At 52.1% G+C, this 16,921-nt stretch overlaps 1 protein-coding gene across 15 annotated transcripts in view; it reads right to left on the bottom strand.

Moving 5' to 3' along the window:
• CRTC1 (CREB regulated transcription coactivator 1) overlaps positions 1-16,921 on the bottom strand; it is a 64,825-nt gene that overhangs the window by 23,798 nt on the left and 24,106 nt on the right. For 11 of the 15 annotated variants that reach the window (XM_080674278.1, XM_080674269.1, XM_080674282.1 and 8 more), the window contains exons 2-6: positions 7,277-7,393; positions 6,053-6,100; positions 4,457-4,594; positions 3,486-3,547; positions 1,458-1,552 (exon numbers count right to left, since the gene is read on the bottom strand). In XM_080674278.1, coding sequence (XP_080530404.1) covers positions 1,458-1,552; positions 3,486-3,547; positions 4,457-4,594; positions 6,053-6,100; positions 7,277-7,393 — 460 coding nt within the window. The remainder of the gene's footprint in view (positions 1-1,457; positions 1,553-3,485; positions 3,548-4,456; positions 4,595-6,052; positions 6,101-7,276; positions 7,394-16,921) is intronic. The other 4 variants (XM_080674273.1, XM_080674277.1, XM_080674274.1 and 1 more) reach the window with 1 other exon arrangement.

The raw sequence follows: 16,921 nt of genomic DNA, 5'->3' as shown, positions 1-16,921 counted from the left end.
ATTCGTGTTAAATCAGCTGGCATGAGTGGTCAAATCTGAATGAGAGTTTTACTTCAGGGAGGATGAAGCTCCCTCAATGTGTTGAACAGAGCCAGATGGGTCAACCCCGCCTTCTTGAAACCTGGAGGGGCCAGGCTGGGGGGTGGGAGAGCCCTGACTCTGTCACTCTGTCTGGCTCCCTACTGGTAAAGTTCTGGTGGACAATCCTATCAGTAGAATCTCCCTGGTGTTTACACACTTGCACAGTAAACTGCTAATAAAAAGCAATAAGCATTTGGGCTTTAACTGTACATGATTAATTCTCTGGTTTCGGTGTCTTGGGGCAGATAGGCCCCTATGGGGTTTCCTGGGGCTGGCCTCACAGCATCGCATTCCCTCTCTGGATGATGCTGCCCCAGTTTTTAAGATGGCATGTGCCCTCCTGGAAAGTCCCAGTGATGCTGCCCATGCCTGGCTCCAAGGAGAGGTTGGGAGCCTGGGCACAGATCTGCCCAGCCGCAGCGCTATGTACATGGCCCAGTTGGAGAGGAGCCTCTGGGCAAGAGCTGGGAAAGAACCAGCCTTTTCCCCACCCACCAAGGCCAGGATGGGCCGAGGGCAGTGGTTGGCAAACTTATTAGTCAACAGAGCCAAATATCAACAGTACAACGATTGAAATTTCTTTTGAGAGCCAAATTTTTTAAACTTAAACTTCTTCTAACGCCACTTCTTCAAAATAGACCAGCCGTGGGCAAACTACGGCCCGCGGGCCGGGTCCGGCTGTTCTATCCGGCTCTCTTGCTCTCCCCTCCGCTCCTTTACTTTGAATTTATATTAGTTCACACAAACACTCCATCCATGCTTTTGTTCCGGCCCTCCGGTCCAGTTTAAGAACCCATTGTGGCCCTCGAGTCAAAAGGTTTGCCCACCCCTGAAATAGACCCACCCAGGCCGTGGTATTTTGTGGAAGAGCCACACTCAAGGGGCCAAAGAGCCGCATGTGGCTCGCAAGCCGTGGTTTGCCGACCACTGGCCTAGGGTATGGACCACGAGGGTTCTGAGCAGCACAGCCAGGACATGGCCCTCTGGTCAAGCTCTACCCTGAAATTGAACATCTAGCTGTGGCCTGCTTAGTCATGAGCTGACAATGCCCCTTTTGCTTGAGCTTGCTGTCCCCAACATTTGAAAAAAACACGCAAGGTCCCCAGACTGTGTGGCCATGCTGAATCCATTAAGAGAAGGCAATGGGTGTTTACAGGCACTGCTTTCTCTGCCCAGAAACCTCCTACACACTCTTCAAAATCCAACTCAAATAGTACCATCTCTGAAGTTTCCCTGAGTCCCTCCCTTGTCCCACAGCACCAACTGAATCTTTCTTCGAAGATCTGACCACCCATGAGCTGTGACTTCTGGGAGCACAGGGACTACCATTGGACTTGCCTGACCTGAGGAAAGATGCCCATGTACCTGGCCCATACCTCTTTTCTGGTGTGCGTCCTGGGACCCACCCGTAAAGGGCTCTGGCTGGGTGGGTGTCATTGTGCTCTGATGCAGGGCAGAGTCAGAATTGGTCCTGGGAGAGGAGAGAGACAGTGAGCATGGGCCCTTAAGGATGATGAAGGAGGACAGTCCTGGCTCCACTTGATCCAGGACACACCGGATGGGACAGAGAGGGAGCTGTTGCACCTGAGCATTATTCTCAAAAGAACCATAGGAGTGACCGTGACCATGGTTTTTGTCTGCAAAGCCTGTTTGCGGAAGAGATGTCCCTCTGTCCTAACCTGCCTGTCTGTCCCCAGCCTCTCCCATCTCCCCACCCGCTGTGCACTTCTCTGCTTTAGGGAAAGGACAGAGCCTTCTTGCTGAAACCTTTTGGAGAGGGGGCCCAATGGTCCCACAGTGGCCAAGCCTTGTGGGTATAAGACCCTAGCCCATCACTGGGTCCCCTTTGGTGACAAACACCAATGGGCAACCCCACCCTCTGGGACACTCAGTTACAAACCAGGTGTGATGGGCAGAAAGAGGAGGCAGTGACATAAAGCTCAGAGTAGGCCCCAGAAAGAATGCAGCCCCTGGGTGAGAAGGGGATGGAATGGCATGTGTGTGTGTAGGTGGGGGTCTTGTTCCAATCAGCCCAAATGCTGCCAAGAGCTCCATCTTCCGCACCAGGGTCAGGGGCAATCTGCCCCCAGCTACAGGTGCCTAGAGGGAGGGGTTTCAGAACAACCCTCAGCTGCCCAGAACACTATGGGTGCCCAAGGGTAGCTGGGTGGACATGCAAAGGTCCATCAGCACAGCTAGCAATTCGGGGATGAGAATAAGAGCTGCATGCACCCAATGGGGATGACCCAGACACTGAGACACTGAGAGTGACATGGAAGAAACTTAGTTAAGGGAGAAGAGCAGGTTACAAAGGATCAGCCAGTCTCTGATCCCAAGGCCAGCTGAGCAGTGAGGAACCAGTCAGGGTCCTAGCCTCCCCCACCCCACCCTCCACTCCCCACCCCGCAAATATGTGTCTTTGAGCAAGTATTCTGACCTCTCTATGCTCATTTTCCTTGCATCTACAATGGGGATGATAACAGCACCTATTCCACAATGCTCTGTGTGTTTTATATCAGTTACTGTATTGATGGTTGAATAGGGCCTGATATATGATAAGTACTTGGTGGGAATTTAATTATGCTATTGAGTTAAATATATTACATATTGTATGATACACATATATCTTTTTAAGTTTCCTTACTTTTGGTCTTTTTTTTTTTACTGAAATTGCATATACACATACACATTTTCTGTGTGTGGTAAAGTATGGGTAACAAACTTTACCATTTTAACCATTTTTTTTTTCATAGTTTAAATTTTTTTTAATATATTGATTTTTAGAGAGAGGGGGGAAGGAGAGAAAAAAACATCAATTTGTTGTTCTACCCATCCATGCATTCAACTGGTTGATTCTTGTATGTACCCTGACTGGGGATCGAACCTGCAACCTTGGCATATTGAGACAATGTTCTCACCAACTGCACTACCCAGCCAGGGCCCTAACCATTTTTAAGTGTATACTTCTGTGGCATTAAATGGATTCACATTGGGTGCAGCCATCACCTGTATTATTATAGGTATTTATACTTATTATTATTTTAGACCTTTCTAGGTAATGACATTATGGGTGTTTTTTCCTCCTTTGGGTGCATTTATTTATTTTCCTAATCTTCTAGCAATAAATGTATAATACTTTTTATAATCACATTTTCATGAATGTTTAGCAATGCAGGAAACCCCAACATTAAATGGGGAAAAAAAGCAAGCTACAACACTGAATATCCAATATAATCTCAGCTTTGCTTAAAAAAGAAAAATAGAGCTGATTTCTAAAAACTCCTAGATGCTTCTTAGTTTTGTCATTTTACAGTGACTACATAATGATTTTCCAAACACAACCAGGATGAAAATCTGGTTTTGTTTTCAACAAGAGGGCTAGGGGCTGGCTCTGGGTCACTGACCTTCTCCAGCTGGTGTCCGAGGGTGGCGAGAGGTACACAGTACCATAGGGGCAGCTGTCCGCTTGAGTGTGAGTTAAGGGGTCGGTGCTGTTGACTCAAGCCCCACCCTAGCCCCCAAAACCTGGTGGCCAGGCTACTGGGAACCTGCAAACAGCTGGGCCTGCAGGGCGGGAAGGGGGGTGGGCCCTTTCCTTCCTGGCTGCGAGTGGCCCCAGGGGTGGCCCCATCCACCTAGCACTCAGCACTCACCCCCTGCGAGCACACGTGCGGGCTACACCCCTTCCAAGAGGGGCCTCAGCTGTGAAGCTGGGGCCCATAGGGACGGCAGGGAGTCTAGTTCAGATGACCCAGGTCATGACTCTTAATTCTGGGCTGATGGGCGGATCCCAGGGCCTGAGGGCTCTGTCTGGGGCCCAGCTGGTCGGGCTCCCCCAGCCACGGAAATGAGAACCAGCAAAGAACAGACTTCTCTGTTCTAGGAAGCAGGGGGTCCCAGAGCAGCACTCAGACTCTGGGGGGGTGGGGCTGGCTGGCTGAGCAACAAGGGGTGGCCAAGGTCAGGGGGAACTCCTGACACTCTCTCTGCTTGGCTAAGGTACAGACAGGAATTTTGTGTTTTGAGGGGGGTACACCAACATGGCCTTAATGTGTAGTCACTCTGCTCACAGCCTTCCTAGGCCCCACTGCCCAGCTGGGCATTCAAATGCAATGTGATTCAACATCACCTTCCCCAATTCTCACCTCAGGCTGCATGCTCCAGCGGCCACTGCTGCATCCTTGTTCCCTGTGTCCCTCAGTCCCCACCTAGCCAAAGGTTCTTCAGCTTGCCTCACTGCCTCCTCTGGAAAGTCCACTGGGGCAGCCCCAATTCATCCCCAGAGCTGGTAGCTCCATTAGTTAGATGAACTCAGGGTCTTGCAGTCACCAAAAGGGCCCTGCCCCCCTGCCCAAGTCCTCTGGGAAAAGGATATCTGCCGTCCATGTTTGTCCACTGACAGAGGCCGGCGGTGTGGGGAGCCGAGCCGGCCGCGCTCCCGATATACTCTGTCCACCAGCCCATGGTGCCGGGTAGTCCGGCTGGTGTCCAGGCCTGAGGACTGGAAGGGTGTCTGGGGGAGGGGAGAGGGAGAGAAGGAGATGGGAAAAAAAAAATGAGAGAAACCCAAAACGGTTATCAGCTGTAGCCTGTCCCCAGGATCTGACCTCATGGCCTCCCACTCCTGAGACAACCTTGGCCACCATGAGGCAACCCAGAGCGATTTCCTCCTTTGACCAGCTCCCGGCCTCCTAGCACTATGGGGTTGGGGGCAAGTTGAGGACCCTGGACGCTGAGATGGCAGGCGTGCAGTGCGGCAGGCATGCACAGGCCAGGCAGAATGACACAAGCTCGGGGCCAGTGCTGGCCAGGGTGCCAGGGGTGCAGATGGCCTGAGCAGTCCCCAACCCCCAACCCCACCCTCAGCCTCACCAGGTGCAGACAGGCCTCCGCCTTCTCTCTCGGGCCTGGCTGGCCTCCTTTTCCCACCTACGTCATCCCTGGAGGGGCTGCCAAGAGACAGCCCAAGGCTCTAGCCGAGGATGTCAAGGGCCACCTGGCCAAGTGCTGGCTCACTGGAGGCTCCTTGTTGAGCCTGGGGTCAGCCTCAACTGAGATGCAGCCCCCAGTGCTCTTCACCACATCCTGGCAACACCATGAGCTGAGTGCAGGAACTTTTTGGGGCCCTAGCCCACGGCTTGGCAGAATAGGGCTTCTTTTAGCACCTGGGGCTGGCATAAGGTCCCCGGCCAGGCCCTACTCCCTCTCCCAGCTCCATGCCCCTGGAGCCCCCAGGAGCCTGCTCTCTGCCATCCCTAGCACCGTGGGGCTTCTTGCCATCTGACTGTGGTAAGACTGGTAACTTTAGCCAGCTCTGGACACAGCCTGCCCCCCTCCCCAGCCATCTGGTCGTTGGGCCTTCCTCTCTTTTATCTGGGAAGTGGGGCAAAAAGTGGCTGAAATCCTGCTCTTCCCCATGTATCCAAACACCTCACTTGGCATTCAGTATGACTGCTCTCCAGTGTCCAGGATCCCTGTCTCTCTGACCCAGCACAGACCTGCCAGCTTGGGATATGGCAGGTACCCATTGTAGTACTGGGTACTACTGGCCACGACTTGGGCCCAGCTGCAGAGGGAGGGAACCCCACCCTCCAGCAGGGACACCAGAGGGCAGAGGCCATTCATCTCCTCTCAGAGATGCCTGGGGAGCAGAGGGAAAACTGAGGTGGCTGAAGCGGAGCCAGAGGCAGAGAGAAGCTCGGCCTGGCCACAGCCCAGCTCACCAGGCCGAGTCTAGAATCTGTGCACACCTGTGTGCATGTGTCATGGGAACAAACATGCAGCGTTGGTGCACATGCTTGAATTCTTGGGTGGGATCTTTCCATGTGACCACACGAATTTCCCCAGACACGGGGGGGTGGGGGGGTGCAGAGCAAATCAGTTTCCATTTGTCAGACGGGACACCTCCCACCAGGCCAGAAGGGCAGCCACACTGGGGACACCAATAGCCTCAGACCAGGGGCTCATTTACCAGAAAGACAGGAGCCGCTGCCAGGGCATCCCCCAGAAATCCGCTGGGCTAGAATGCAAAGAACCAGACTCTGAGATGCTCCAGCCTCACCCTCAGCCCTGGGACCCAGCAGGCCCTGCACCCTTAGCCCTGGGGCCACAGTGATCCAGGCAGGGCCAGCTTGGGTGCCCAGAGAGATGTTTCCCTCCGGGGAGGAGGGACAGGAAGATAGAGGAAGGGAGAGAGCCAGGGAGGAGGAAGTACCCTGACAAAGAGGTCAGGTTTTGGTCAGCTGGACAGCCCTATGCATCTGTTTTCATGAGGCTGTTCAAAGAGGCCATACCCCAGGGGCCCAGAGGTAAGCAGGGCAGACCCAGAGCCAATCTGGGGGACCCTGGCCAGTGGCCTGCTGCATCCTGGCAGCATTATCATGGGAGGAGTAGGAGTTGGTGGATTACTCAGGTGGGAGCTGAGCTCCCTGAGGACCAGCCCAAGTTCCACCTGGCCTATCAGCATGTGGACAGATGTGATTGTTTCTGGGACCCAGTCTCAGCAATGGGACAAAAGTGTGATAGTCCATGGACCTGTCCCTGCAGAGCAGACACCATGCTGGAGTGGCCTGGCTCTCAGCCCTGGCTCCTTGGCCCACCTTGCCTCCACTTCCACCTGTAGAACAGGGTCAGGCACAGCCCCAGAGAAAAGGCTGGCACTGCGCCCAGGTGGTGAGTTTTATCTCTCGCTATTTATGATAAGAATGTGTATGGCGGCCTTGTGGCCTGCGGGAGCCATGCTGTATAGGTCTCTGCCAAGAAACATTTGCAGACAAGTGGGGTCAGGTCTCAGGGCCTCCTTCTGAGAACCTCTGGGCTTGAGGATTAGTGAGGCTGATGGAGCCAAGCCCCAGAGGCCCTAAGCGGTTCCCGCTGCTGCACAGACGGCCAACAGGTGTAGTGGCTGCCGAAATGCTCGCAGCCAGACTGAGGCCTTGCTGCAGGGTCTGCTGGATGCTGACAGGGAACTGGCCAGGGGGGATCTGGGCAAGGCCTGGCCAGGCCATCCCAGGGACAGGAAAAGAGTAGGAGGGTGTGGGGTGGGAGGGCTGCAGCAATAGTGTGCTGACCCTGACTGTCCAAAGCAGCCATCACACATACAAATTTGCCCAGAGTGGGACGTGCCCCAGGTGGGAGGCCAGGGCAAGCTCCCATAGGAAGGCAGTGTGGGAAGAGCGTGTGGGGGATTGCTCACCTGGAATGGTAAATCCACAGTGCCGCTCCCAATCTGGTTCACATTGGGCAGGGACCCGCCGTAGTACTGGCCACGGCTTGGGCCCAGCTGCAGGTACTGGGACTTTTGGAGCTGGAGCTGTAAGAGAAACCGGCAGCTGCAGCGAGGGCTAGGGGGGCCATCCTCAGCACACCTTGCCTGGAAAGGACCCATGTGGTGGGGTCAGTAGCACCAATCACAGAGGGTGTAGGACCCCATGACTCAGATTCTCAAAGAAGCCAAGTGTCTCTCCACCCAAAAAGGCAGAATCAGAAACCCAAGGTGCCACAAGAGGTCCTCCCCAGGACTCTGTGAACCTCGAGGAGCTTTCTTTGCTGGCTGACACGGCAGGTTTGTGACTGAGTGAGAGTATAGAGCAGGCCTGGAGCCTACAGCCCGAGAAAGCGGCCTCTCACCCACCCGGGGGAGCCATTTCTCATTGTGGCCAAAGGCTTTGTTACTGGGCACAGGCCAGAGGCTGCAAAACGATGCCTGGATAAACACAAGAGAAATCTTTCCAATGGCCTGAATCAGAGGGGTCAGCTCAGAAGTGTAACATTGACTTTCAAAGTGCAGGATGTGGATCCTCCAGCAGCACATAAGACTAGCAGGTCTGCCTGAGTTCAAGGGTCCTGCCCAAAGCCCCAGGCTTCTTCTGCCTGTCCCTCTGCCTCACCAGGACTGGGCCCAGTGGTTGGCTCTCATCTGGGCTGGCAGAATTCCTGCAGTCCTCTGCCCATCACTCAATTGGGGATTTCTCCCACTTCAGAACCAGAAGCCCGAGGTTCCCTGACCAACAACGGCTGCCTCGGACCTGGCCAGGCAATCGCTTCTTCTCTCTCAAGCAGCTGATTCCACTTTTTGGGAACAAGAGCAGATGCCCTGGCCCAGGCAGCACCACCTGTAGCCCATCACACTCTTGTGGGAGATGGGTATCATGAACAAGGGGTGGTTGACTGGGCATGCAGGAAGGGGTGGTGTTGCTCTCCCAGCTGGGGCGGTTGCTAGGGTCAACTCTGTGTACACAATAAGGCCACTTGTGGTCCCTCACCAATAGCTTCTAGTGGCCTCCACCAGCTGGCCACCCACACAACCCGCTTCCCAACTAGTACCCAGCTTCCTGGGGGGGGGGGTGAGGGGGCCGGCCTTAGACACTGGAGGGAAAGTGAAGCCTGGAAACTGGCCACCCACTCAGCAGAGCACCTAACTCAGGTAAACAGCTGTTTCCTGAAAGCTGTGTGGAGCTGGGAGAGAGGCTGACCTTGCTCTGTTCCTACCCAGGTGGTTTTCAAGAGTCTGCGGGGCCCAGCGCAGGGTCTGTCTCTGACATGAATACCCCACTGTGTCCCTCCCACATTTATGAGGAATAACACAGGCTAGGGACCCCACTCATGCCTTGGCACAGGTAACCTCAGACCCGAGACCCACCCCATTCCCTCCTTGTGTTTGAGCCCTGCTTCCACCTCTTAAGAACCACCTCTGGGGCCACAGCCCCTTCTGGCCCTCAGTTACCCCCACCAGTTTCCTCATCTCAGCCCTGGGCCCCTTTTGTTCCCCTTACCATCTCAGCACATGCAAAATGTCCTTCTCATCTGTCCCTGCCCAACACCCACTCCCCTGTAGAGAGCCCTGTGTAAATGGTGACTTCTCCAGCCTCCCTCAGTCCCACCTTGCTGAGAGGATCCCTACAGGGGTGGGGTCGCCCAGCAAAGTGTATATCCCCAGCTTCTGTCAGGGCCCACATCCGTGCTGGTCACAACTCCCCCAGCATGGGTAGCAGCATCCATTGGCTGGGTAAAGTGGAGACCACAAGGGCAGGGAACAGGGAGGGGCCAGTGGCCCTGGGAAGATGTGGTGTGATGGATGCAGCCACTTCTTTAGGGCACTCCCCAGGCCTCAGTCCCCCGACCCCTGCGCCAACAGGCTGCAGTGACACCCCCACCTGTCAGCCTCTCCCAGGCTTCACTCTCTAGACAAGCCAGCCTTCATCAGGCCCAAATGGTGGGCCTTCTAATGAGATTAAGGGGAGTCAGTGTGCTGAAGACTGAGCTCTGTCCTGCAAAGCCAGGTTGGGCCAGCGAGAAGTCGTGTGCTCTGGACAGGCCTGTTTGCCCCTCTCACCACAAAGGCTTCACAGTCTGGCCCTTTGCTTCCCCCGACCACCAGGCTCCGCAATTGCGATGGCTGCAGCTGTGAGGCCTTTGCACTGGTGCTACCTCCTCTATGAGGCTCTTCCCACTGGGCTAGCCAAACACTGAGCACCTCACCCCCACGGGGTCACCTCCTCCACAAAATTACCTGACTGAGGTCTGTCTGTCTGTCTCATCCCATCAGACTGTTGGCCCCATAAGGACCCTGGCACAATGGAAGAGTTCAGCACACATGGGGAACAAGTGAAAATAAGGTGACATATGAGGACAGGAACAAGAGTTGGACACACTCAGGGTCCCAGGCAGGAACCATGTTTCTCCTGTGCCCACATGGGACCCTTACCCCCAACTTCCAGGAAACTGAGGCTCAAGAAAGAACAGATGGCTGTTCGAGTGCAGGGGCTGCATGTGCCCCAGTCTGGGGCCCAATCTGAGAACCACCCATGAGAGGGAAGGAAAGAGCACACATTGTCCCCTTGCCAGCTCAGGCACATGATGCTTCTGGGACCGAGCACTGACTGGGACCCAGGGGGATTTGCACACCCTGGCTTAAGCCACCTTTGGGAGTGTCTCTGGGAGGGAAAGACCGGAGCGTCACCAGGTTCTCCAAGTGTTCCAGCAGTCATGGGGACACATGCAGAGAGCCCCAAGAACCCCTAATAGGATCTAATTTTGAGTCTTATGGAGCCATGGTGGGTTTTCTGGGGCCACCATTCTCTGACAGGAGTATTCACCCAGTTTGTCTGGCTGCATCCCTCTAGGTTCCTTCCCAGGTTCAGCTTGGGCAGCAGGTAGTGAGTTTCAGATGGTAGACAGCCCCTCCTGGGCTCCATTCCCCACACTGGGCCCTCCCCCTATACTGCTCAGTTGAGGTGACATGTGCATGGCTATGAATATCTCACTGAGGCCATGGAGGACAGCACCAAACACCCTGGGCCTAGTTATTCCAGGGAGAGGAGGACTGAGGGTCACCAGCTCTGACTTGTGACTCCCCAGCCTCCATCCAGTGGCTGCAAGAGATAGCAGTGACCACTCATGCCACGTGCCACTGGGTCATGCTGTCTCTCCCCAAGTCTCCCCTTACCCACTATGTAAAGGATTGGAAACCTGGGCTCTGAGGGAGATGGCTGTACCAGCAGGTGCCCCAAAAGGAAGGTCCAAGATAGCTTTTCTTTTTTTTTTCACTAATCCTCATCGGAGGATATGTTTCTATTGATTTTAGAGAGAGAAAGGGGGAGAGAGAGAAACATCGATGTGAAAGAGAAGAATCGATCGGCTGCTTCCCTTATGTGCCCGACCGAGGATTGAACCTGAAACCTAGGTATGTGCCCTGGCCGGGAATTGAACCCACAACCTTTTGGTGTAGGGGATGACGCTCCAAACAACTGAGCAACCTGGCCAGGGCTTTTCGCTCTCTTTTTAAACATCTTTTTTTTTTTTTTTTTTATCAAAACAAAGTTCCCATAACATACAACAAACCATTTTAACATATACAATTCAATGACATCTAGTACATTCACAATGTTATGCAACCATCACCTCTTCCTAGTTACAGAACATTTCTGTCAACCCAAAGGGAAACCGCATCCCCATTAGCAGTCACTCCCCATCTCCCTCCCCCCCAACAACCACTAAGCCACTTTGTCTCCATGGATTTGCCTGTTCTGCACTTTCATATAGATGGAATCACACATTGTGTGGCCTTTTGTGTCTGACTTCCTTCACTTAACACACTATTTTCTAGGTTCATCTCCATGTTGTAGCATGTGTCAGTGCTTCACTCCTTTTCATGGCTGAATAAAGTTCCATTGTGTGGATGAACCACATTGTGCGTATCCTACATCTACTGAGGGACTCTTGGGGCTGTTTCCACCTTTTGGCAATTGTGAATATGGTGCTCCTGTGGACATAGGTATACAATTATCTGTTTGAGTCCCTGTTCACATCTCTAGGTATATATCTCTAGGAGTGGAATGACCAGGTCATATGGTAACTCTGTAATTTATTTTTTGAGGAATAGCCATTCTGTTTTCCATAGTGGCTGTACCATTTTACATTCCCACCAATACTATGTAAGGGCTCCAATTTCTCCACACCCTTGCCTATACTTGTTGGTTTCTGTTGTTTTAACAGTAGCCATCCTGATGGATGTGACTTATCTCATTGTGGGTTTGGTTTGCATTTCCCTGGTGACTAGTAATGTTGAGCACCTTTTCATGGCTTGTTGGTCATTTGTCTATCATCTTTGGAGAAATGTACGTCAAGTTCTTTGCCCATTTTAAAACTGGGTTTGTCTTTTTTTGTGTTGAGTCATAAGAGTTCTTTATATTTCTGAATATTAATCCCTTATCAACTATATGGTTTACAAATATTTTCTCCCATTCTGTGAGTTCTTTTTACTTTCTTGATAGTCTCTTGATGCACAAAAGTTTTAAATGTTGATAGGTTCCAATTAACCTATTTTTCTTTTGTTGCTTGTGCTTTTAGTGTCATATCCAAAAAGCTATCGCCAAATCCAAGGCCAGGAAGAGTTACACCTATGCTTCCTTCTAGATTTAGCTCCTATATTTGCTCCACTTTGAGACTTTGAGTTAATTCTTATTAACGTTGTTGCTGCCCTGGCCCTACATCACAGCCTACCCTCATGCCAACCAAGGGCTCCATGGTGAGGAGCCCAGCCAACCCCCAGAAGAATGCCAAGGACACTGGAGTTTTGAATCACACATCTGCTTAGGGAGGGAGGAAATAATGAATGAATGAGGGAATGAATGAAAGCATCACAGGCTTGTGGCCCAGCAAGGATTCCAGGCTGAGTCACCACCCCCCACTCACCCTCCAAACTGAGTGAGATACTCCCCAGCTGCCTCCTTATTCGTTCCCAAAGTGTAAATACAGAACCAGATACACAAACACCGAGTGAGTCTCGGAATGCCTTTAATCAGGCTCTGTGGTTGCTGCCAAGTTCCTGGCCCCGGCTGAATCAGAGGGTCCACTGGGAGCACGTTTGTTTCCCTGTTGGTGCAGTTGTTGAGCACAGACCTTCCGGCTGGGATGTGTGAAGGGTCCCTCGGGGTCTGAGCTCAGCACAGCTGGATCATGTGGGCCTCTCTCCCAGAGAATGAGACCCCAGACCTGCCAGCCAGCTGGGAGCCCACCCTGAATGAGGCCTTGCTGCAGCCCTCAGCAGGGGAGACAGGGCTTAACCTCCATTTTACAAGCAAGGAAACTGAGATACTGAGGGACAACAGGCCCTGAGGCTGCCCAGCGACAGGAGGGGTCTCAGTCACAATCCAGGCTCTTTTCCTAACAAACCCAACTTCCCACAAGGCCCTTCCTTCTGCCTCTAGGTCCTTGAACCCACTCCACCCTTTTCTAGAACTTTCCATGGAGCTCCTTCTCATCACCTGTATTTCAGCTCATACACCTCCTCAGGGAGTCTTCCCTGACCCCTACTTCCAAAACAACCCTCTATCTTAGCCCAGACTGTATAATAAACTACCAGAGACTAGGTAGCATAAACAACAGAAACTTATTTTTCATGGTTCTAGAGGTTTGGGAGCAGGGTGGGGTTCTGGTGAGGTTGCAGATGGCCACCTTCTCGCCATGTCCTCACATGGTCATTCCTTGGGTGTGTGTGAAAAGGACTCTCTCCTCTTCCTCTTCTCATTAGGGCACCAGTCATACCGGATCAGAACCCCACCCTTATGACCTCATTTCACCTTAATCACTTCCTCAAAGGCCCCATCTCTACATATACTCATACTGGGGATTAGGGCTTCCCACATGTGAATTTGGAGGACACAATTCAGTCCACGGCACCTGCTCTGGGATATGTTGCCTGCCTGTGTCTGCCAGTGGGCCATTGGGCCCTGATGGCTAGAGTCCTGCTTGCTGGGCTTCCCTGGGCACACTCTAGGACCAGTGCCCACCCCAGGAAGTGACTATCCACAGCTGAGAAGCTCAGAGTCACCCCACAGCCAGCCAGGACCAGGGACCTCTGGACTCTCCCAGAAGAAGCCCCCAGGCTACAGAGTGTCCTGTGGGGAGGGGCCTTCTTATGCTTGGCCCTGGATGCAAGAGTTAGTGAGGTAAGGGGGTGTGCTCCTCAGGTGTTGCTGAAGAGCAGAGGGAAGGAAAATCGTGAGCAGCATTTCATGAATCAGTTCCCCAAACATGAAGTGACACAACTGCTCAATGGGGTCATGGGGTTGGGAAATGGATGGGAGCACCTGGAGAGCATCGCAAGTGGCTGCAAGGCTGTGAGATGGACCTGGAACAGAGGATGAAGCAGCTCAGCCCTGTGCTGGGCTGACTTGGAATCTCAGAATGTGACCTTGTTTGAAAATGGAGTTTTTGCAGATGTAATTAGTTAAGGGTCTTGAGACGAGATCATCCTGAATTTAGGGAAATTCCTAAATCCAATGACTAGTGTCCTTATAAGAAGGGAAGAGAGACAGACAGGGATGGGAGCAGAAATCGAGGTGATATAACCACAAGCCAAGGAACCCCAAGGGTTCCTGGCAGCCCCTAGAAACCAGGAGCAAGGCTTGGAACAGGCTCTATTTCAGGGCCCCCAGAAGGATCCAACCCTGTCCACACGCTGATCTGAGACTTCTAGACTCTAGAACTATAAGGGAATAAATTTGTTGTTTTAAGCCCCTGAGACTGGACAGTTGGGAGAGCTGACAGCAGGGAACCTCAAGCTGATACTCCAGGAGAAAGAATGCGCTAGTAAGCCCTGGCTGGTGTGGCTCAGTTGGTTGGAGCATCATCCCGTACACGAAAAGGTGGCAGGTTCAATTTCCAGTCAGGGCACATACCCAGGTTGGGGGTTTGATCCCTGGTCAGGGTGCGTGTGGGATGCATCCAATCAATGTTTCTCACATCGATGTTTCTCTCTCTCCTCTTTACTCTCTCTAAAAACCAGTAAAAAATATGCCCAACCAGTGTTGCTCAGTGGTCAAGCATCGACCCATGAACCAGGGAGTCATAGTTTGATTCTCAGTCAGGGCACATGCCCAGGTTGTGGACTCAATCCCCTGTAGAGGGCATGCAGGAGGCAGCCAATGGATAATTGTCTCCATCATTGATGTTCCTCTCTCTCCCTCTCTCCCTTCCTCGCTCTATCCTGGGTGCACTGGGTGGAGCAACAGAAATGTGGAGCCTTGCTGGGTATATAGCTCAGCCTGGCTGCACACCTCCCTTTGGGTTGCATCTGGACACCATGTCCACAGGGCTGGAGCATGATGCTGTGAGCAATGCAACTTGCCCCCACCTCATCATCTCTGCCTTGTATAAGCCTTGTCTGATCTGGGACAAGTGTGAGGGTTCTGAGTGGGAAGTGGCGGGGGGGGGGGGGGGCGCTGAGCTTTGCAGGGTCCACACGCAGCTTGAAAGCAAAGCCCAGAGACACCAACAAGGGCCAACTGGAAGAACGAGCTACCTTCTGCCATCATCTGATAGAAGCTGTGCTAGACGACTTTTTACATTTCAGCTATCTGCTACCACTAGTTTCATGTCATTGTATCCTTAGGAGAGAAGTCTGACTGCCCTGAATAGCACAAGATGACCAGCACATGCACGCCAACCTCACCCCATCTGTCTGAGCACCTGGTTCCCACAGCACGGCTGAGTATGTTCACTGTTGGCCAGTATCCCCTGAAGCAGGTGGCCAACCCCAGCACACAGCGCAACCCCATCTAAATAGCCAAGGGCACCCAGTTTCCTTGTGATCTCCAGAAGCTCTCTAGGCCTCCTCAGGGGCTATTGGCCCTGCACAGCAGGAGGCTCTGGGGAATCCACATGGCTGGATGCTTTCAGCCAGAGGAGCTTCCAAGAATGAGGCAAACAGAATCTAGTTAACTTCTAAAGATGGTCAGGCTTGAAAAGGGAACTTAGAGCTGCTCATTTATACTGTGACTGCATTATCATGTCACTTGGCTTCTGGAGCTGATAAGATCAGATCTCTGATATACACATGTATAAAATTTTTCAATAGTTTTATTGATTTCAGAGAAAGGAAGGGGAGGAGAGAGAGAGAGAAAAAAACATTGAGCAGCTGCCTCCTGCACATCCCCTACTAGGGGCTGAGCCCACAACCCAGGCATGTGCCCTGACCAGGAATCCAACTGGTAACCTTCTGGTGCATGGGAAGACGGTCAACCAACTGAGCCACACCAGCCAGGCAGATCTCTGATATTTTGTGTGTGTTTTTTTAAAATGATTTTATTGATTTCAGAAGCACTGATTGGCTGCCTCTTACACACCCCCACTGGGGATCAAGCCCCCACCCTGGGCATGTGCCCTCACCGGGAATCAAACCTTGACCTCCTGTTTCATAGGTCGACACTCAACCACTGAGCCATGCCAGCCAGGCTATGTGTTTTTTGTTGTTACTCCTCACCTGAGGATATTTTTTCCATTGATTTTTAGAGAGTAGAAGGGATGGGGAGAGAGGAAGAAAGAGAAACATTGATGTGAGAGAGACATATTTATTGGTTGCATCCTGCACATGCCCCGAATGACCAAGGCCAGAGATCAAATCTGCAATCCAGGTACATGCCCTTGACCAGGAATCGAACCTGTGATCCTTCGTTGAGAGGACAGATGCTCTAACCATTGACCAACACCGGGAGGGAAGATCGCTGATATTTTTAAGACCAAATCCTTTGGATGCTGCAGCTCACAATTTATTCTATGCAGCTAATTAAGCTGAGGAAGCCTGGGAATAAAGTTTTGAACAAGGTTAATAAAATCCCTTGCCTAGCTAGAGAGAGAGAGAGAGAGAGAGATAGGGGTCAGGGTGGTGTACACTTCCAACCCCTGGGCAGCCTCTCAGGTGGTAGGGCACTGGAGGAGAGACACTTCTCCAGGAGCCAGGGGGAACCTGACCCTGGAGCCTCTCTCTGTCACTTTTTAGCACTCTGTGTCCTGGGACTGCCAGAACAAATGACCACAAACCAGGGGACTTAAAACAACAAAATTTATTCTGTCACAGATCTGGAGGGTGTGGTCAGGGATGGCTCCTTCTGGAGGCTCTGACAGAGTCTGTTCCAGGCCTTTCTCCCAGCTTCTGGTAACTTCCGGCAGTCCATGGCGTTCCTAGGCTTATAGTCACACTAGTGGCCTGGTGCACAAATTCATGCACATTGAAAGAAAATTAATTAGAAGAAATATTTTAATATCACTATTTGCCCTTTCTCTATAATAGAAGTGTCAACCAAATTCACAATCAACAATGACAGATGGAAACACATGCGTGCAATTGGCGCCAGCGAGAGCTTTATATGTATCATGCATGCGCAAGTCAACTTAGCCTTTTATATATATATATAGAATAAACTTGCTTAATTAGACCTGCTTTCTGATTTAGCTAAACTTTTTCCAGTCCAGTGAAGCACCCCAACTTCTCTTTCAGATAATTGTCAGCACCACAGCAGTAAATATCAACACAAAGCAGATTATTATTGTAGATCAC

This window comes from Plecotus auritus (assembly GCF_963455305.1).
Source record: "Plecotus auritus genome assembly, chromosome: 6".
NCBI lineage: Eukaryota > Metazoa > Chordata > Mammalia > Chiroptera > Vespertilionidae > Plecotus > Plecotus auritus.
Note: the sequence above shows the minus strand (reverse complement) of the source record. Positions and strands in the feature narration are given on the sequence as shown.